This window comes from Balaenoptera borealis, assembly GCF_965194805.1.
Source record: "Balaenoptera borealis genome assembly, chromosome: 3".
In the NCBI taxonomy this organism is placed as follows: Eukaryota; Metazoa; Chordata; class Mammalia; order Artiodactyla; family Balaenopteridae; genus Balaenoptera; species Balaenoptera borealis.
The window spans coordinates 49,511,833-49,531,270 of record NC_138866.1 but is presented as its reverse complement, the minus strand read 5'-3'; the positions used below and the strand labels follow the sequence as shown (position 1 = coordinate 49,531,270).

Below are 19,438 nucleotides of genomic sequence, written 5' to 3'. Positions count from 1 at the left end.
GACTAGGATTGGATGCTAACGCTGGCTTTGTTTCCAAGCTAACCTGAAGATATAAAACTGTATTTGTGCATGACGGATTATTAGGGTCAAAGCTACCTACTGAATAATTTATGCAACACATACTCAAATTCTATTTGCTACCAGAAAATACTAGTAGGTGGAGACCTACTTCACACTGCCAACAATACAGGCTTACCTCATAACTGTACTCACACTTCTTTCTATGTGGTGTAAGATTTAATTACTATCTAAGCATTCCCCCCTTTGCTTTTCATTATCACCACTCAGCACACTTTCCATTTCTTTCCCTCTCCTTATAGAATCGGGTTGCCCACAGAAGGAAGGTCAATTTAATACTTTTAACACCTAATATACCTGTGAAATGATAACTGTCTAGCTGCTCCTAGCCACCTCCACCAAATTCTTTAAAAAGATACTAGCTGATGTTTGGCCCAAGGGAGGCAGTATCTCTTCATAAGAATTATGAAAATAATGGCAAATCTGAAACTCTGAATGCACGAGGAAAATGTTTTTAACTTAATATACTACTTCCTTTCACTTGTAGAAATTTAATGTATGAAGATTTATTTTCCAAGGGCAGTCTTTTAAATTAATGTTTATTCTTTCTTTATTATTTTAAAATTTATTCTTGGTTATTTTCCACAAAAGGTAGAAGGGACTAAGTTTGCATCACTGGCAAGGAAAACCCACGCTCAGTAGCTATGGTATCTTCTCCTGCACCCATTTACACTCTTTAAATGTCTTGACCTTACAAAAGGTTTTATTATAAAAATGATAGTATGATTATTACCTAAATGCAGACGAAAACTGACACCATCTACGGGAGAGATGCACCCTAGTGATGCACCCAAACTTAAAACATTCATTTTTATGAGCTGCTCCTTTTTCGTCCCCCTAAAATGATTATAAGTGCTAAACTGCACTCAGTGAAGAAACTGACCAAATGCTACAAGGGAAATCTCTCGTAAACAGGGGGGACGCCTTTTGCAGGAAGGGAGGAGGCACTTTAAATTGACCTCAAGAATTGTTAAAAGCAATATCATGGCTCACTGACATTTCTCGAGAAACACATCCATCTTACAAAAAAAAAAGTTACCACCTCTTAAGTGAGTGGACACCCTTCACGAGCAAATCGCCTAAGGAAACAGCCCCAAGGAACTTAATTAAAAGTAATTACCCAGGCTAGAAATGTGCTTTTGTTTTAGAAACTAAATACCAGCGGGATTTTCCCTTGCCCGAATCCAGCCTGAGGACAACAAATTGGTCAACAGCGGAAGTCGCCTGACGAAATGACTGCAACGTGAAATCCAGTTTTATGATCATAACAAAACCTTCCTTCCGGGGCCAAGCAAGAACTTGAGAAAACGTCCTTTTGGACGCAGCAGGCAATCACGCGCCCCCATCGCCGGCCGGAGAGAAAGTGCTGGGCCTGCGGGCCCCGAGCGCGGGGAGGGCGTGTAGCTCCCCGTAAGAGCGTCCGAGGGGCCGCGGCCCGCGCGCCCCGCCCGCCTGCCTCCCGCCTCGGCCCCGGCACCTCCCTAGGGGCCCCGCGGCCGCACGGGCACCAGCACTGACCTTCCGCAGGGCCGAGACCAACAGTCCCCGCCATTTCGGACTGTTCTCTTCGCTGAAGAACTCGTACGGCTGCGGCGCCTGCTGCATGGCCCCGGCGGCAGCGCCTGCGCATCGGGGGCGGCCCGCGGGCCGAAACGGGCCGGGCCGGTGGCCTGACAGGCAGGACGCGGGCCGCCTCGCCTCGCCGGCCGCCGCCGCCTCCTGCCCGGGCCGCGGCTACGGCCGAGGCGGCTCGGAGGCGGCGCCGGCGGGCGGGCGGGCGGGGGCTCCGGGGGCGGCTTCCTCGGCCCCGCGGCCTCGCCTAGTGCAGCGTCCGCAGAGGAAGCGCGGCGGCCCGTGAACCCGGACGGCCCCCGGCTGCGACCGAAGCGGCGGCCTCCTTTCCCGGCGGCGCTGGCCCGCTTCTCGGGCGGCTCCTCCTCCTTTGTCTGGGTTCGCAACCCGGCGGGGGTACAGCTGGCCTCTCCCCTGCTCGGACTCCCGCTACGGCCGCGGCAGGCGGAGAGCGGCGGCGGCGGCGGCGGCTTGTCTCCTCATCGCCTCATCTCCGCCCTCCCAACCGGCAACGCCGCCCTGCCCGGCCCACCCGAGTCACCTCCAGAGGGCCCTGGGGACAGGCCGGGCGCGCGCGTCGGGCGAGAGAGCCACACTGGCGCGCACACTGTTGGCCACCACCACCGCCGCCGCCCCTTCAGCAGCCGCGCACAGCGCCCCAGGGCCGCCGCCAAGCTCCGGGTCCCAGCAAGCGCTGCTCGGCCAGCCCCCTCCGCCCCGCGCTCATTATCCAGTGTAGCTGGAGCAGCCCCGCACGGAGCATGCGCGTCGCGGAACTGGCAAAGGGGCTGGCCGGGAGCGGAGGCCTCCTCGCGGGAGTACGCGTCTCCTGGGCGCTTGCTGGGTGCACGTTCCAGACAGACTCCGCAACTCACTGACTGCGTTTTACACACACTCTTCCTCCTCTCGATCTTCCCGAGACAATCCTGCCTCGATGCCACTCCTCGAGCCCCACGACTCCGTCATGGGAAGCAGTATAGGGATTTGTAGAGAAAGGGGCTTTTCGGCTGGACAAGATATTTAATGTATTTGTGTTCTACATGGCTATTCTGTATATGTAACTATTTCATAGCGTGGTGCTGTGGGGACTGAAGGAAGTGAGGAGTGGGAAGCCCTTAGCACACAGTAGGGCCAAAAAAGGCAGATGGCAACGTTAATCAAGCTTGAACTTAAAGGTCTTTCACTTGCATGAGCCCCTATGTGTTCACAAAAATTTCATACCGTTTTGGTAAAACTTTCCATATTTTTACATTGTTTTCTTAATGGTGTCCTCTAAACTGTGGCGGTGTGGAGGTGTCAGGCGCCACAAAAACCTGGATCCGCCCTTGGGGCCAGCCATACTCATTAGCAACCCAAAAAAGATCCCCAGACCTTAAGCTTTCCTGAGTTGAAGACTCTGGAAACTTTATCATTAACGTAAATTTCATCCCACTAAAGACGCTGAGAATATACATGAATTACAATACATTGTTGCCAGCCACTAGCAGTGAGGAAGGGAAAGGAAGAACAGGGTGCCAAAAAAAAAAAAAGTCTGTGCCACGCTTCAGTTCCAGATCAGTAGCAGAGCAATTATCCTACCTTAAAACAAGCACCATTTTGTCATTTTGGCAAAATCATAATGGCAGAGTTGGAAAACTTAGTATCCACTCAACCATTTTTCTAATCCAAGTATCCACTGAATCAAGAATCTTTTCTAATAGATAAGCAACAAGGATATGTTGTACAGCACGGGGAAATATAGCCAGTGTTTTGTAATAAGTTCAAGTGGAGCATAATATATAAAAAATATTGAGTCATTGTGTTGTACACCTGAAACTAATATAATATTGTAAATCAGAAATACTTCAATTAAAAAAAATATCTCTAATAAATGGCCACATCCACATTCCCACATACAATACTTGGGATAAAGGTAGGATAGGGAAATGCTTGTATGTCCCCAATCTTTCCATCAGTGAGGGCAAAGATCTTGGCTTATACAGAGTGTATTTACTTTTCTCTCTCTTCCTGAACTCCAGCCATAAACTGCTAGGCTGTCAAACTACTGGACTGTGATTGTATTTTCTTGTAGGAGAGTAAAGTTGTTAATGGGAAGTTTCATTCTTGGCTAAGGAGGTTAGAAGCCTTCTCTGGGTCAAATCAGGTCTGAAGACACATTTTGTTTAACCAAAGCTATATTTAAATTTTTTAAACTGTTGTTAATATTTTAAAATTAAGAGATTTCATATAAAAATCTGGATTTTCAGCTTCTCTTGACAAAGATCTGGCAACACTGGGCCCTGATGCTTCCTGCAGGGGAATAATCAGCAGGCAGTGGGGTAGTGGCTGCCTCTTTAGAAAAATATGCCATCCCGTTTCCAGTTGGCTATACTCCCCAGCTGGCACTCTTCACCCTTTTATGTAACCTGCCTAGTCTCTACAGGCATCTGAGTTGTGATCTCTGGGCTAGGCAAACAGAAATGTGATCCACGTGCATGTGGAAGATAATCCAAGAATGACACCAGTAAAAAGTTTCCCAACCAGACAAATGGGCCACCTAGAAAAACATGTTGGATCCATACTGTATACTCTACACTAGGCTAAAGCCAAGATGTGTCAAATATTTAAATGTAAAAAATAAAACCATAAAATAATCTGTTTATAACTTTGGAGTACAAAGACCTTTCTACTATGATATAAAATGTAGATTGATAAATTCTATTTTTAAAAATGTATGCCAAAGAAAAACACCACAAGCTAAGCCAAAAGGGAAATAACAAACTGGAAAAAATATTTGCAACTCATTTCCTACACAGTTAATCTCCCTAACATCTAAAGGAATTCCTGCAAATTAATAAGACTAAAACTTAATAAGAAAAAAAAGATAAAGGATATGAAAAGGAAATATAAATGTCTCAAACATATTGAAGATGCGCAACTTCACTCATATTACAAAAATCGCAAATTTAAATAATACTGTTATCATTTTTCACCTGTTAGAATAGCACAGATCAGAAAGTTTGATTATATACTATGTTGGTGAGAATATGGGGAAACCGGTACTCAGATTATTGGTGAGATTGGTAAATTGGTTCAATCTCCATCAAGGGCAACTTGACAACATCCAAGTTGCAAAGGCACATACCCTTTGACCCAATAAATTCTAAGAATATGTCCTGTAGGTATGCTTGCTCATATGTGAAATGGCTTTGCACAGTATTACTCATTACGGTATTGTTTGTTACAGCAAAACAACAACAAAAAAACACCCTAGAAATAAACAATTTAAATACTCATCAGTAGGAATAAGGGACTGGTTCAACAAATAACAAATCCAGAGAATGGAACCTATAAAGTCATTTAAAAAGAACCAGGCCACTGTGTTCAGGCCACTTGCACATTCTCCAAGATACACCGCAAAGCGAAAAGAGCAGGATGTATAATACAGTATGCAGAGTATGCTACCACTTGTGTAAAAAAAAAAATGGAGACAGTATTTTATTATATATAAATATTTCTGCAAGGCTGCACAAGATATTGACAAGTTTTGTTGCCTCGGGGATGAGAACTGGGGGGCTAGAGGAGAGAGGGAGACTTTCCACTGTGTACTTTTTTATGACTTTTGAATTTTCAACTATATGAATGTTGTACTTATTCAAAACATTAATTAAAAGCTGTTTTTTAAAATGAAAAACTCCAACCTCATTAGAAACACATGCTTCAAGTGTTGAAAAATAGAAGTATTAAACACACTGATACCATGAGAGAGAGGGCCTAGGGATATATAACAAAAACTCAATCATAAATTTGAGTTAAAATTAATATGCTATCATACTAAGAATCTGATAGTAATTTTACATATCTTTAGAATTTATTTTTAAAATTTTTTATTGAAGTATAGTTCATTTACAATGTCGTGTAAGTTTCCATTGTACAGCACGGCGATTCAGTTATACATACACACACATTATATATATATATATATATATATATATATATATATATATATATTCTTTTTAAGATTATTTTCCCTTATACGTTATTACATAATATTGAGTACAGTTCCCTGTGCTATACAGTAGGTCCTTGTAGATTATCTATTTTATACATAGTAGTGTGTATATGTTAATCTCAGTCTCCCAGTTTATCCCTCCCCCCACCTCCTTTCCCCTTTAGTAACCATAAGTTTGTTTTCTGTGTCTGTCTCTGTTTTGGAAGTAAGTTAGTTTGTGTCTTTTTTTTTTTCTTTTAGATTCCACATATAAGCGGTATCTTATGATATTTGTCTTTCTCTGTCTGGCTTACTTCACTTAGTGTGATAATCTCTAGGTCCATCCATGTTGCTGCAAATGGCATTATTTCAGTCTTTTTTATGGCTAACATTCCATTGTATATATATACGATATCTTCTTTATCCATTTTTCTGTTGGTGGCCATTTAGGTTGCTTATATCTCTTGGCTATTGTAAATAGTGCTGCCTTGAACATTGGGATGCATGTATCTTTTCGAATTATGGTTTTCTCTGGATATATGCCCAGGAGTAGGGTTGCTGGATCATATGGTAGCTCTGTGTTTAGTTTTTTAAGGAACCTCCATACTGTTCTCCATAGTGGCTGCACCAATTTACATTCCCACCAACAGTGTAAGAGGGTTCCTATTTCTCCACACCCTCTCCTGCATTTGTTATTTGTAGACTTTTTGGTGATGGCCATTCTGACCGGTGTGAGGTGATACCTCATTGTAATTTTACTTGCCGTTTTAGAATTTAGAATGGCTTTAAGGAGATAACTTGAATGACCCAAGCACATCTCAAATTTTAAAAGGCAGTAAAAATTTTACCACTAATATTCTCTCACTGAAAAACATTTTCAAGGAGGACTTAACATTTCTCCCATTTACTCTCTCCTACTTCCTCCATTTATTTAAAGCTACAAGTGCTGCCAGTCAGTAGCAAACCAAAGCAATGCCACAGGAAACAATAAATGTTGTTGTCACTCACTTTCATGGTCCGTTGCTGTAGCTAACTCTGGTCCTCTTAACAGTCCACCTACTGGAAAGAAATTGGAGCAGGCACTCAGACAGATCATTTGCCCTATAACCCATATGGGAGGCTCATGCCCAGAACCCCAACCAACCCCGTGTAAGAGGTAGCATACCAAAAATGTCTTCCCGAGAGGAACAATAATTTTGTATGAAATTCCAAAAGATCGATTTACTTATTGCCCTCCTCCCCATGGAAAAAGCACAGCCAGATATTGCTACCACTACCAAATGGAAAGCCATTTTTTGTAAGTAGGAAAGTGCTCCACTTTTTTTTTTTTTTTTTGGCTGTGTTGGGTCTTCATTGCCGCACGCAGGCTTTCTCTAGCTGCAGAGAGTGGGGGCCTCACTTCGTTGCGGTGCTCGTGCTTCTTATTGCGGTGGCTTCTCTTGTTGCGGAGCATGGGCTCTAGGCGCGTGGCCTTCAGTAGTTGCGGTACACGTGCTTAGTTGCTCCGCGGCATGTGGGATCTTCCTGGACCAGGGATCGAACCTGTGTCCCCTGCATTGGCAGGCAGATTCTTAACCACTGCGCCACCAGGGAAGTCCCTAGTGTTCCACTTTTTACCCAAAATATAAACTACTCTACCTCATTTTTACATTATATACAAATACAAGCTTTTTTCTTGATTGGCTGCTATTTAAAGCCTATTGATAGTTCAAAATCTATATGAATCAGAGTTTTTAAAAAATCCTTATTTCTCCATATCCCTGTGTCATATTAACCACCATCCAGTACCCATATTAAATGGATGATACACTAAAGGTTCTCTTAAGTACTAGATAAACACAAACCACTGGACCCCTAGAAAACGGTCTTGAAGGATCTCTATGGTTAAAATAGAAAAAAACAGGGGAAAGCTCAAACACAGTTCCCCAATACCACAAATCATGCAGCCAAGTTTCCCACATTTGGGGAAATTGCAGGGGTCAGCACATCCGGAGTGCAATGCATGAGCTGCACCCTGGGAAAACCACCTTCATGATCATGGTATATCCCCTCCCACGTAAGTATCGAATCAGAATTTTTATGAAACTAAAAATTACGTTCACAACACCAAAACTCATTAAAATATTTTTAATATTAATATACAATTCTTCTTTGAAATACACAAAACTTTTAAATATTATAGCATTATTCCACAACAAAACTCTATTGACATAAATAAAAACGTTTTACAAATAGAATAATCTACACATTCAAAACGCTTTCAATAATTTTTTCACTTGTATTTTTTGGAGTAAAGACCCAAATGGAATGGGGGTTGCTTTAATTAGGGTAGTTATTTTTATAACTTCAGTCTTTCACAGCTTAGTGTATATGCAATCTTACTGTTAATGAAATAGAGAATTGTAATATTTTCCATCTCTTAATAGTCTTGCAATGAAACAGAAAATACCCTGTGTATCACATTTCTTGGAGGAATCAGTTGTTATGAAGAACCATTAGGGCTTGTTTCCTCTGTGAATACTTTCCAACTGCTTTCAGTGTTCTCAACCCAAGTGTTGAAGAACTGTCTAATCTATTCACCTGAGATGTGCTATTCTGTAACATGAGCTGATGATGTGTAGCCTTTCAAATTAATTGATGAGGTAGCTCAATCAATGTAATCATTGGCTTGAAGTGAAAAGGAAGAAAACTGGTAAGTTTTGCTATCAACCAAAATGCTCATCTTTCTAACTCATCCATCACACAGTTTTGGAGAGACGAGAGGAAAGAAAAAATGAAGACTGGAAGATTAATCCAGAGAGAGTATATGTGAGGGAATGGATGAAAATTTCTCACCTAAATGGTGGTTCTGCAATAAGTTTCCCCATATTATACCATATTTTCATTTATATTTCTATTTTCCAACATTCTGAATTGCAAGAATCATTTCAACAGATACCACACACACACACACACATATATATATAGTACAGAGTATACAGTATGGCACTGGGCAACAATTTAAAATATTCATGAAATACACATGATTGTAAGGCACTTTTGCGGTGTACAAAAGTGAATGCCTCAAAATTAGGTATTTCCCCAAAATGAAGAAATATCCTCATAAAGGTTTATAGGATTCTGGAAAAGTCAAGTAGGCATGAATCATTAGTGATCTTGGCCAACATTTGAGAACCTTGGTATGACTGAAGAACAGAGATATAAGAGATAAATACTATTTTAAATTACAAAGTTCTGTATGTCAGTGTCAGGATTCTAAGTTCTTTTAGTTTCTCAACCACAGAAGACTGAAGAGTAAGTAAAATACTCAGAGTGGACTGCTGTTTAGATTTAGGGATGACATCAGACCAAGTCAATTATAAAGAAACTGGGAATAATAAATGCTTTGAGTTTCTTTTGCAAAGTTATTTCTTACAAATGTAGCTAAGATAGAATCTTATTCAAACTACTTCAAAATGTGAAATTTCATGTATTTGGATCAACAATTTTAAATTCCCAAATACAAATACTGTTGCTCTAAATGATGTGAGCTTTTCTATGACTCTTCAAAATTAAAAGGTTTGCAACCTACAATATATTTTCTTGTCTAGGAAAGATAAAAAAGCTTAGATATTATAAAGCCAAAAAGTTAAGGGAATAATCACTTTTTCATGCTGTAGTTCCCAGAAATTCCAAAAAAGCCAAATCTCTAGATCATGGTTGGTGAGGACAGGTCATTAACAAAGTCAAGAATTCAGGACAGATACAACTGTACCTTTTTAAAGAGCATGGACTTTAAAAAATTATTATTTCCACATTACATAATTAAAAAAATTCAGTGGTTATCTAAATGGTATACCTAAAAATGACATTTTAAACCATTTTTCTTAAATGAGACTTAAAGAATGCAGTTAGTACATTCTTGTTGCTGAATGTGGAGATTAAAATGCATACCTAGCTCCTTTCATTATTTACAATTTAAATCTTTGTTGTACTTCATCTGCAATCATTCCAGAAATTGCAAGGGAAGAAGTGGCAGCAGGGGAAGGTGCATTTCTCACATGAAGAATGCGATTTCCAATAACCCCAACTCCTCCATCAAATACAAAATCTTCTACGAGATTTCCATCTCTATCCAGGGCTTGGGCTCTTACTCCAGCTGGACCTCTGCAAAAGCAAGAGTGGTAGTCATCTGACTAGAAGCGACAGGACACTTTACATACGTGTCAGTGGTTTCAAAGTATTCTTAAAGCAATAAAGTCTTTATTCTTCTCAATGCACAATTATGTGAAAACCCAATAGGTTTGTGTTTAGCCAAAGGCTGCCAGTTGTAGCCTGTCAAGCATATATCCTTACCCTAAAATACACAAATGGGTTCTTTCCAAAAGTAGCAGATAAACCCATATTTAATTAGAATAGATGTATTTTTATTTAAATTTACAAAATGAATTTATTATAAAATCAGTCACTAGAATAGAAAGCAAGATAATACAAAGTAAAGAAAGCAAGAATTATGTGTGTCAGCTACATTCCTACATGCGCTACAGAATTCTAAGTATTTTTATGTTTTGTTTTGGTTGTACACTATTAAAAGTTATGGAAAAAAATATTTGCAAATGGCAGCAAATTCTGGCTTTGTAGTTTGTTTTGATTTTTAACGGTTTAGCATTTAATATAAGGATAACCTTCAACTAATTAAAGAGAAATGACACACTCTCTTAATTAAAGGAAAAGCACAAAAATGAATTAACAGCATGTTAATACAGTAAGAGCCTTTAACATTAAAAGTTCTGTTTTACAACATTTGAGTTTACAAATTAGATTTTTTTTTTTTTTTTTTTTTAGTTTTAAAAATAAAGTTTACAGATAAAATCTGGATAAAATATTTTTGGAGTCCAAAAGCGCCTCCTCTGAAACTGCTTAAGAAAACCCAGTTTGCAAACAGCTGCCTTATACACACCAGCAAGACTCAAGAAATCAGGCAACAATATTAAACACTTTTTATTGATTCTGGGCCGATGCAGATAAGCACCTGAGGAAGATACAAAGAACAATACGAGAGCACTGCCCTCTAAGACCTCAGCCTGGCTGAGGAGAGATCATGATAATAATAGCTATTTTTTTTACCAAGTGCTTACTCCATGCTAGGAATTCTCTCATTTAATCCTCACAACAACTCTAAGAGGCTGATACTGTTTATATTTAACAGCAAAGAAAATAGAGAGATTAAGTAACTTGCCTGAAGTTACATAGCTATACAGTTCATCTGTAGAGAGATAAATAAGAATTACAACAACAGGGGTGACAGGTTCTGTAATAAAAGTAATCTGTAATATAGAAGGCTGCAGGGAATCTGGACAGGAGATTTTTGAGCTGTAAGGATTTCCAAGTAAGAATCAGATACAACACTTACAGCACAAAAAGACAGAATGGGACTGAAGCTGAAATTTCTTAGGGTGAGGATACATAACAGCCTATTAGCCAGTGTATGGTCTATTTTGTACATTCTGTGTTTGTAGCTTCTCTCAACCAATCAAAACAGCATTTCTCCTCTCTTTTCTTGGATAATGCCCCTGTTGCAGTTGTGAGCATCTCTATGAGTTTTCTTGTCCTTCTCCTTTTATCTCACAGAAAGCCAACATGTAGGGGACACACAGTGGCATGACTGGCTACTGATGTTGAGTGTTCAAAATAAAAACTTTCCTCTCCATGAAGGTTTAGTTAGTATATTCTCCTTACTCTTTCTAAGCAAATAGAAGTTAATACTGATTAACTACAGTTAAAAATGTGTCTGTATTTATTTATTCCTCTTACAAACACCAACTATGTTCTCGACATCCCCTACACTCCCGCCCAAGTATTCAAAACCTATAATCCAAACTGTAAAAAAAATATAGAAGATTAACTTTTTCTAAGAAACTCACTTTAGTTCAAACTAAAGTAACTATTTAACATGGCATGTTTAAATTACCAAATTCTTCATGCTCCCTATTCAGCACTTAATGAAATTTCAGGGTTTTTCTTTGCATGATTACATACATATAGGCATTCCCCCTCAGAATATCTCAGCTTGAGATGAATATTATAATTTTGAAATTTCAGGTAAAATAAACCATAAACATCTTCAGGGCCAGAACTGAATCTTATACAACAGCCCTATTTTGCCCCCATGTCTAGATTTGTGTACATAGGAAGTATTCAATAGGGATGGAAAATTTTAATTGTTTAACTCTCAATACTTTTAAATTCTATTTTAATAGCTAAGAACAAATGATTCAGCAAATTTAATATTTGTGAATTTAGCTATATTTAACTGTTTAATGCTATTTGTAGCCACATATTTTGCCGTATTTGTAGCTAAATTTAGTAGAAATGCAAGCCCTAGACCCTTAAGTATGTCTAGAAACAACAGGTAAATACGTAACTAATGGCACTCATTCTTCTGAGAAGTGTTGTATTTATTGCTTTATTATTCTGTGGCAGGCATAATCCTGTGGGCTAGAAAACAGCTATGACAGGCTACAACTGACATCTTTGGCCAGTTCCAAATAGGACAATTTAGTATTTTATAAAACTCACATGGGATCTACTGTTAATCTAAAAACAGAAGTTCACAGGAGCATATTTAAATTGGGAGTGGTGATATAGGGCAAGTCAACCATTCTATCTTAATTTCCAAATGTGAAGGAAGGGTATTTTTGTTATTAATATTCAACCAAACTGGATTGCAACAAGAGAACATGGTTTTTCCATGCCCAGTTTTTGAATTTTGTTGACAAACTGGTTTAGGGCGTAGATCATTTTGAGCCTTTGTAAATGTTCTGTGAGGGCTTGAATAACATGAGTATTCTATAACGGGGGTGAGGGAGTTCTATGCGTCCCTTAAATCAAGTGGTTTTGTTTGTTTGTTTGTTTTTTAAGTTTTTGGCCGTGCCGCATGGCACGTGGGATGTTAGTTCCTTGGAAGCACAGCATCTTAACCACTGCACTGCCAGGGAAGTCCCTAAATCAAGTGTTTTAATTGTGTTATTCAAATCTAATTTTTTTTTTTTTTTTTTGGCCATGCCGAGTGCCTTGTGGGGATCTTAGCTTCCCGACCATGGATTGAACCTGGACCCCAGCAGTGAACCGAGTCCTAACCACTGGACCACCAGGGAATTCCCCTCAAATCTAATATTTTATCTGCTTGAGCTATCGTCTATCAACAGACATGTCTTAAAATCACCCACCACAACTGTAGATTTGATTTCTGCTTCCAGTTATGTCAGTTTTTGTTCTCTGTATTTCATAGCTCTGTTATCATATGCAACAAGTTTATAGTGACTCTCCTTATTTCTAACAATAATTTTTTACCTTAAAGTGTCTTTTATCTAAAATGAACCTAGGACTCATCTTTCTTTGAATAAGCATTTGCCTAACACATAGGTGGATTTTTAAAATCCAACCTGATAATCTCTGTCTTAACTGTTAAGCACACTTGCATTTATTATAATTTCTGATATTTGATTTCTACTATATTATTTTATGCTATTTAACCTGATTTTTTTCTGAAGTTTTCCCACCTCCTTTCTTGACTTACTGAGTTTTCTACATTCTTTTTTCTTCCTCTACTATTTGGAAGTTATATAATCTATTTACATTCTTGTATTTAGTTTTTTATTCAGATGGGACTCACTGTGCATCTTGAATTTTATGTCTTTTTGTCCATTCCAGAAAATTCTCAAATACTTCTCTTCAAAGTATTGCCCCTTCTCAACTTGCTGGAACTCCTATGAGATGTAGGCTGGAAACTTCTCATCTTCTCCATGTCTTAATTTGCACATGATGCATCTTTAGCTTACAACATTGTTCTCTAAATTCTTCAGATTTACCTTCCAATTTACTAATTTTCTCTTAAGGGAGGTCCAACCAGTTGTCTAACTTAATCATCTGAGTTTTAAAATTTAAGAACTATATTTTTCATTTCTAGAAATTCTGATTACTTGGTTTCTAAATTTGCCTAGGGTATTTTTTAAATTATTATTCTTTTTCAGTTTTTTTCATTCCCTTCTTTTTAAAATTCATTGGAGCATACTTACTTTATGGTTTCTAATATTACTATTACCCAAAGTTGTTAGAGGTCTAATTCTAGTATTTATTCTATCTGCTTACTCTCACTTATAGTGCTTTGGAACTTTTGCTGGTGAGTTCCTATTCAGCAGGGGGCGTTGGGTTGAAATTATGTCCCTCCACAGAGGTTTTATATTTGCTTCTATCAGACATTCCAGGTGTATAACCATTCTAGGAACACCTTTTTTTTTTTTTAATGGAAAATCTTAAACATGTACAAAAGTAAAAGGAACAGTATAAGGAACTCCCATGTACGTATTATCCAGTTTCAGTAATAATCAACACACAGCCAATCTTATTTCATCTATATCCCCACTCTGTCTACCTCTCTCCACTGGATTATTTTAAAGCAAACCCCAGATGGCATATCATTTCACTTCAATGTATATTTCTCTTAAAAGGATTCTTAATACGAAACTACTAACTGCTTAGTATCAACCATATTCAGTCTGTGGTCAAATTACCCTGATTTTCACTCACTCTAATCTGTTTAAAGTGAGAGAGTGAGAGGGAGAAGTGTTAGTCTGAAGCAGGATCCAAATAAGAATGGATCTACTTTTTAAGCTAGATCCATTTCTCAGCTTAAAGTTCCTAGATCAAACTAGTGGTACAAATTGAAGCTCCAAGTACTTGTGAGGGTTCTAGATTTTTAGGAGATTTTTTTCCTAGACTTCCTTTTCACTGAGGGTATAGCCCTTCCAGAGTCCCTGGTTTTACAAAGGGATCTCAGTTCCAACTTTTTACCTTTTACAGACCCAAGGCTTCCTTTCCAGCACTTGAGTAGCAATTAAAATATAAGTCCCTAATGTTTTCTATCTTGATTTATGTGGTGGATACATGAGTTTATACAATTTCCAAACTTCACTGAGCACTCAAGATCTGCATATTTTATTGTCTGTAAATCACATATCAATTAAAAACAAAACTCAGTTATATTTACATCAAAATCAGAAAATCCTCCCCACCTTTCCAGGTCAGCATCAGCACTAATTCCTCTTAGTTCTTGGGTATTCAACTTCCTCTCTGTTTTCGTTTCTGGGATGCCCTTATTTTCTTGCACTCTCAGCTATAAGTATTTCAAGGGATTTTTATTGTATTTTCTCCAGACTCTCTTATTAGTATTTTGTAGTGTGAGGGTTACCAAATTCTCTAGACTAGTAGCTCTCAAACAGGGGAGATTTTGCCCCCTAGAAGGTATTTGGCAATGTCTGGAGACATTTTTGGTTGTCATACTAGGGGAGTACTGCTGGCATCTAGTGGGTAGAGTCCAGGGATGCTGCTAAACGTTCTAGAGTGAACTGGACAGTCCCCCACAATAAAGAATTATTTGGCCCCAAATGTCAACAGTACCAAGAATGAGAAACCCTTTTTTGCAAAAGGGTCTAGATCACCTTTATTGCAGGATTTTTGGCTTTTACCCTCGCATTTCACAATAGTGTAGTCTTTAGCTATCACTTACAATGAAAACATCTTGCCCGAAAATTTACTACAGAATTCCCCCAAGAAGATATTTTCAAAATGAAGTGTGGGAAAAAGACGGGATCTTGGCAAATATGTCGTCATATTTTACATCCTTACAATGCTAACAGATACAAACTACTGTTAGATTACCATGTCAAAATTAATCACAGAACAAATTAAAGGACTTTAGAGCTAAAATTAGGAACCTTAGAGATCATCATTTAATAATGAGAAGTTTGTATACCTAATGCATACATTTGACAGGTTATAACTTTACATTCCAATCTAATGTTCACTGGTAAGTTATTGCCCAAGATACTCTGGCTGGGCAATGAGAAGTCAAACTGGATCCCCTTTGGTAGCTACTGCAACTAAAGGACACCATCTTGAGCTAAACATCCCACTAAAAGTGTTGCTTTGGTTCTTTTTTACTACCCAGAACTGCCTAATATGCTTCTTCCCCAATATTAATGATAGAGCACTTATGGTGTTATACTGGTTGCAAACAGGACTTGGGCTTCAAAATGTGGGGAAGTCTATTGATCTTATTTTTTTGTATTATTATTATTTAAGATTCTAGGCATATAACAAGGTACAGAGAATAACATAATGAACACCAATTTTTTTTTTTTACCAAACAGCTTAAGAAATAAGCATTATAGATATGACAGAAGCCCCCTGTCAAACTCTCTGCATCCCATTCTCTTGTCTCCCCGGAGACAAACAGTCTCCTTAATTAGGTGTTTATCACTCTCATGTTTGTTTTTATTTTCACATTACATGTGCAATCCATATACATACACAGTATAAACATATAAATGGTATCAAACATATCTTCTACAATTTTCTTTTTGTTACTGATAATTTCCTACATTTAAGAGCTACAGGAATCAAATGGAATTGCTGAATATGTTCAGCTTCTCTATCTTCAGAGAGAAACTCATCTGTGACTGGGTTGAATTTTTCCCCAAATGCACCTGCCTACAGTGTTGTGTGCCCTTTTCTACTACCTGGTAATGAAACTGGTAACTGAAATTCACACCCTTCCACCCAGAGACAAGGGTATTCACCAAAACCCACAAGTCCCAAGGTTCAGCTCTACCATGTGAAATCCACTGGTCTAAAGAGTTTTCCTCAGGCTTCTACAAAAGAGTGGTAATCAAATCTGGGTAGTGAATTCACTGCAACTATTTATACACAGAATTCACTATGCCCACCTATTGTGTTTTCCAAGGAATATTAACAGCAGTAAAAGATACTAGATTTGACCAATCTATTTTCAGATATAAAACATAACAAGTCTGCTAAAGCAGACCACTGAAAACATAAAAGCCTTCATTTATAGGTGAGTGAAAGAACATAAAGCCTAGATATTTTTATCCCTTCTATTTCAGAAGGTGAGTAGAGGGGTAAGAGAGATAAGAGTTAAAAACATTAGCTGGGTTTTAATAGTTCTTCTAAGGATTCAAAGAGGCTGGTCTGAGAATGATACATGAGAATCAGATTTAGACCAGGAGGCTCCCCTGAGGGAGACAGCTGATGTGATTATTGCTCTCTTCCCAGATACAGAATCGAGCTGCTGATATTTTACACCAGGCAAGTTCAGCAGCTGTTACTGAGCAGACAGACACTTAGTGCTCTAGAGATTCATTTCAGGATGGATTCAGGGAGGAGAGGATCTCAAAGACCACTGCTGATTAGGCCTAACAAATGGCTGGTTCAGGGAAAAAGATGAACACCCTAAAAATACCACCAAAAAGAAAATAGGCTCGTGTGGTATTTAGAACAAGGTATAGATCAAGTCCAGAAAGCCTTTTATCTTTAAGAAAAAAACATTTTTTTTAAGTAATCCTTCCTTTGCCCCACACCCCCATAGCAAGGAATTAGACTGATTGCTACCATACTATTTCCCACTTCTGTTCTGCAAATAGTCCTTGAGGGAAGTAGGATCCAAGAAAGAACAAAATAAGTAGAGAGGAAGCAAGGTAAGATGCCAGGTATGAGTATGTTTCTAAAAGCTTTTAAGAATCAATCAAAGTATAATGTTTTAATATGCTTATTACCTAATTAGGTAACATGGTGATCAATAATCTTATACAGAATTAAAAGTCAGAAGGCTTTGGAATCACAAGAGTAAGTGGCCAGGGAGATTAAAAAAACTTCAGGTGAGATGTTCATCATGAGTGATAGCTAGACACAAAGGTGAAGGCGGCATCATAACACAACTGCAATGGAGATTTCAGCTTAATGCTGTAAGGTAGTCCAGATAACCATAAATGGACCTAGTTCAAGCACTAAGGGCCATGATGCAGCAATGCCCAAACTGCAAGGGGAATGAACAGCTTGTTGGGAAAGAGAGAGCACACAAAAATTCAGTGGACACACTGATTGAAAGTGTGCTTACAAATCACCAAGTCAGACCCACCTCCCAAGTTCACCTAGGACATGACTGTATTTACAACCCTTACGGCTTTTCCTTACCTAAGTATGTCACTGACAGTAATTTCAGGGATAAACTTTTGAAGGTGCTTCACTGTTGCACTGAGAAAACAGGCTTTGTACATTTCATTAACTCCATAGGAAAAGTTCTGGAACACCAGTTTAATCAAGCCACTGAAAGCAAAGAAAATAAAATCTTTATGAGAGAAAGGAATTCTTTATTATCATACAACACCTTTACAACTATTAGATTTGGGGGTGGGGTGTGGCATCACAGAAATCTATGCAAAGTCAGAAAAACCACATATTAAAAGAAAATCAGCTTTTGGCCTACATAAGAAGGAAACTTCATCAAAGGGATACCTTCCAAACTCTAAAAGTAAACACCATTCAAACTCAAATTCCCAGGGAATACTGGTTTCAAACTAGCATAAAGCCTGCCAACATCAAGGCTTTCTAATGCAATGTTACATGCTTTCAAAACACACCTAAAAGGCATTACAGATCTTTAAATCATGGCATTAAACATGTGGGACATTTACCCTACTTTTCTTTAGTCAGCCAGAGGTAAGATGCTCTAGTAGTGATTCTCAAGTGAGACTCTGGGGAACCTACGCACATCTGTATTTTTACAAGCATACGTGCTAGGAAGCCACATCCTAAACCTGTTTCAGAATCTGTGCAGGGTAAAACTCAAGTATAGCTTTAAAAGCTTTCTAGTGATTTTGATGATGTGAAACCCTCTAGAGAGTAACAGTGCTAAAAGGACAAAACACTTCACTGAGTTATTTCTTACAATAGTAAACAATCTGCATTCCCGGTCAACACAGCAGTATTGTTAGTCTTCCACAAAAAGAAACAATCTTGCTTATCAGCAGTTTCTCCAGAGGTTTTCAAAATCATGGTGACTGGCCTGAAATGATCTTATCAAAGTAAACCATCTACTGATTTTGAGAGAAGCTTGTTTTTTTTCAAGCTCAGCTAGAAGGTTAGCAAAACAAGATCTGGATTCTCAGATGTGTGATCGCTCTTGGCTCTTGGTCTTGTTCTTTTTAACCAAAACATCACCCTGGCTCATCAGAGTGTTCTTGAACTAGTTAAAATGTTATGCTTATTCCACAAAGCTCTTGATTTGGATTAATTAAAAAATCAATATACCAATCACAAATATGAAGATTTAGCCAATAAACAGAATATCGAGAAAGAAAAAAATTCCATATTAAAAATAAAAGCACATAAAATCATTTTTTTTAAGGAAATAAAGTTACCTCTTGATAATTATATCCATAACATCTCTGGCACTGAAGTCAAAGGGTCTGTAACCCTCTCGTTTAAAGGCAAGAACTGCATTCGGCCCTAACCAAATACTGCCGTCCATCCTTGGTGTGAAGTGAACTCCTAGGAAAGGAAATCGGCTATCTGGGACCTATGGATTTAACAGAGCAAAGAACTATTAGCCCCATTTCATACTGCATTTTATTACACATGCAAACATTCAACTGGTAATATAAAACACTTTCTTCCCATGCATCTGATTTGCATTACTTTTGATCTGTACTCAGATAATACTTTTCTATTTACATGCTTCTGCCTAGAAATGCCACACAGGAAACCCGATGCTATGACAATAAGGCACATTGTCCCATCTATTCCTCTTTCTGGGTAAAGAAAAAAAACAACTGTCCTACTTTAGGTTATTCCCCGCCTCCACCCTCCCCAAGTAGGGATATATGTGGGTGGCAAATAAAATCAGAGCTGCTGGAAAAAAACACACCTTCATAGCACAGGCTTTTGTAAAGTGGGAATGCAATACTTGGAACAGATGAAATG

At 38.6% G+C, this 19,438-nt stretch overlaps 2 protein-coding genes across 7 annotated transcripts in view; both read right to left on the bottom strand.

Moving 5' to 3' along the window:
- The window catches only part of SOS2 (SOS Ras/Rho guanine nucleotide exchange factor 2), a 100,007-nt gene extending 98,247 nt beyond the window's left edge, over window positions 1–1,760 (bottom strand). For all 4 annotated transcript variants that reach the window (XM_082384801.1, XM_082384803.1, XM_082384802.1 and 1 more), the window contains exon 1: window positions 1,597–1,760. In XM_082384801.1, coding sequence (XP_082240927.1) covers window positions 1,597–1,683 — 87 coding nt within the window. In that variant the 5' untranslated portion in view covers window positions 1,684–1,760. The remainder of the gene's footprint in view (window positions 1–1,596) is intronic.
- A 5,973-nt stretch (window positions 1,761–7,733) lies between these two features.
- L2HGDH (L-2-hydroxyglutarate dehydrogenase) overlaps window positions 7,734–19,438 on the bottom strand; it is a gene marked incomplete at its 5' end in the record, with an annotated part of 58,938 nt that continues 47,233 nt past the window's right edge. For all 3 annotated transcript variants that reach the window (XM_082384852.1, XM_082384853.1, XM_082384854.1), the window contains 3 exons: window positions 7,734–9,766; window positions 17,651–17,782; window positions 18,877–19,034. In XM_082384852.1, coding sequence (XP_082240978.1) covers window positions 9,571–9,766; window positions 17,651–17,782; window positions 18,877–19,034 — 486 coding nt within the window. In that variant the 3' untranslated portion in view covers window positions 7,734–9,570. The remainder of the gene's footprint in view (window positions 9,767–17,650; window positions 17,783–18,876; window positions 19,035–19,438) is intronic.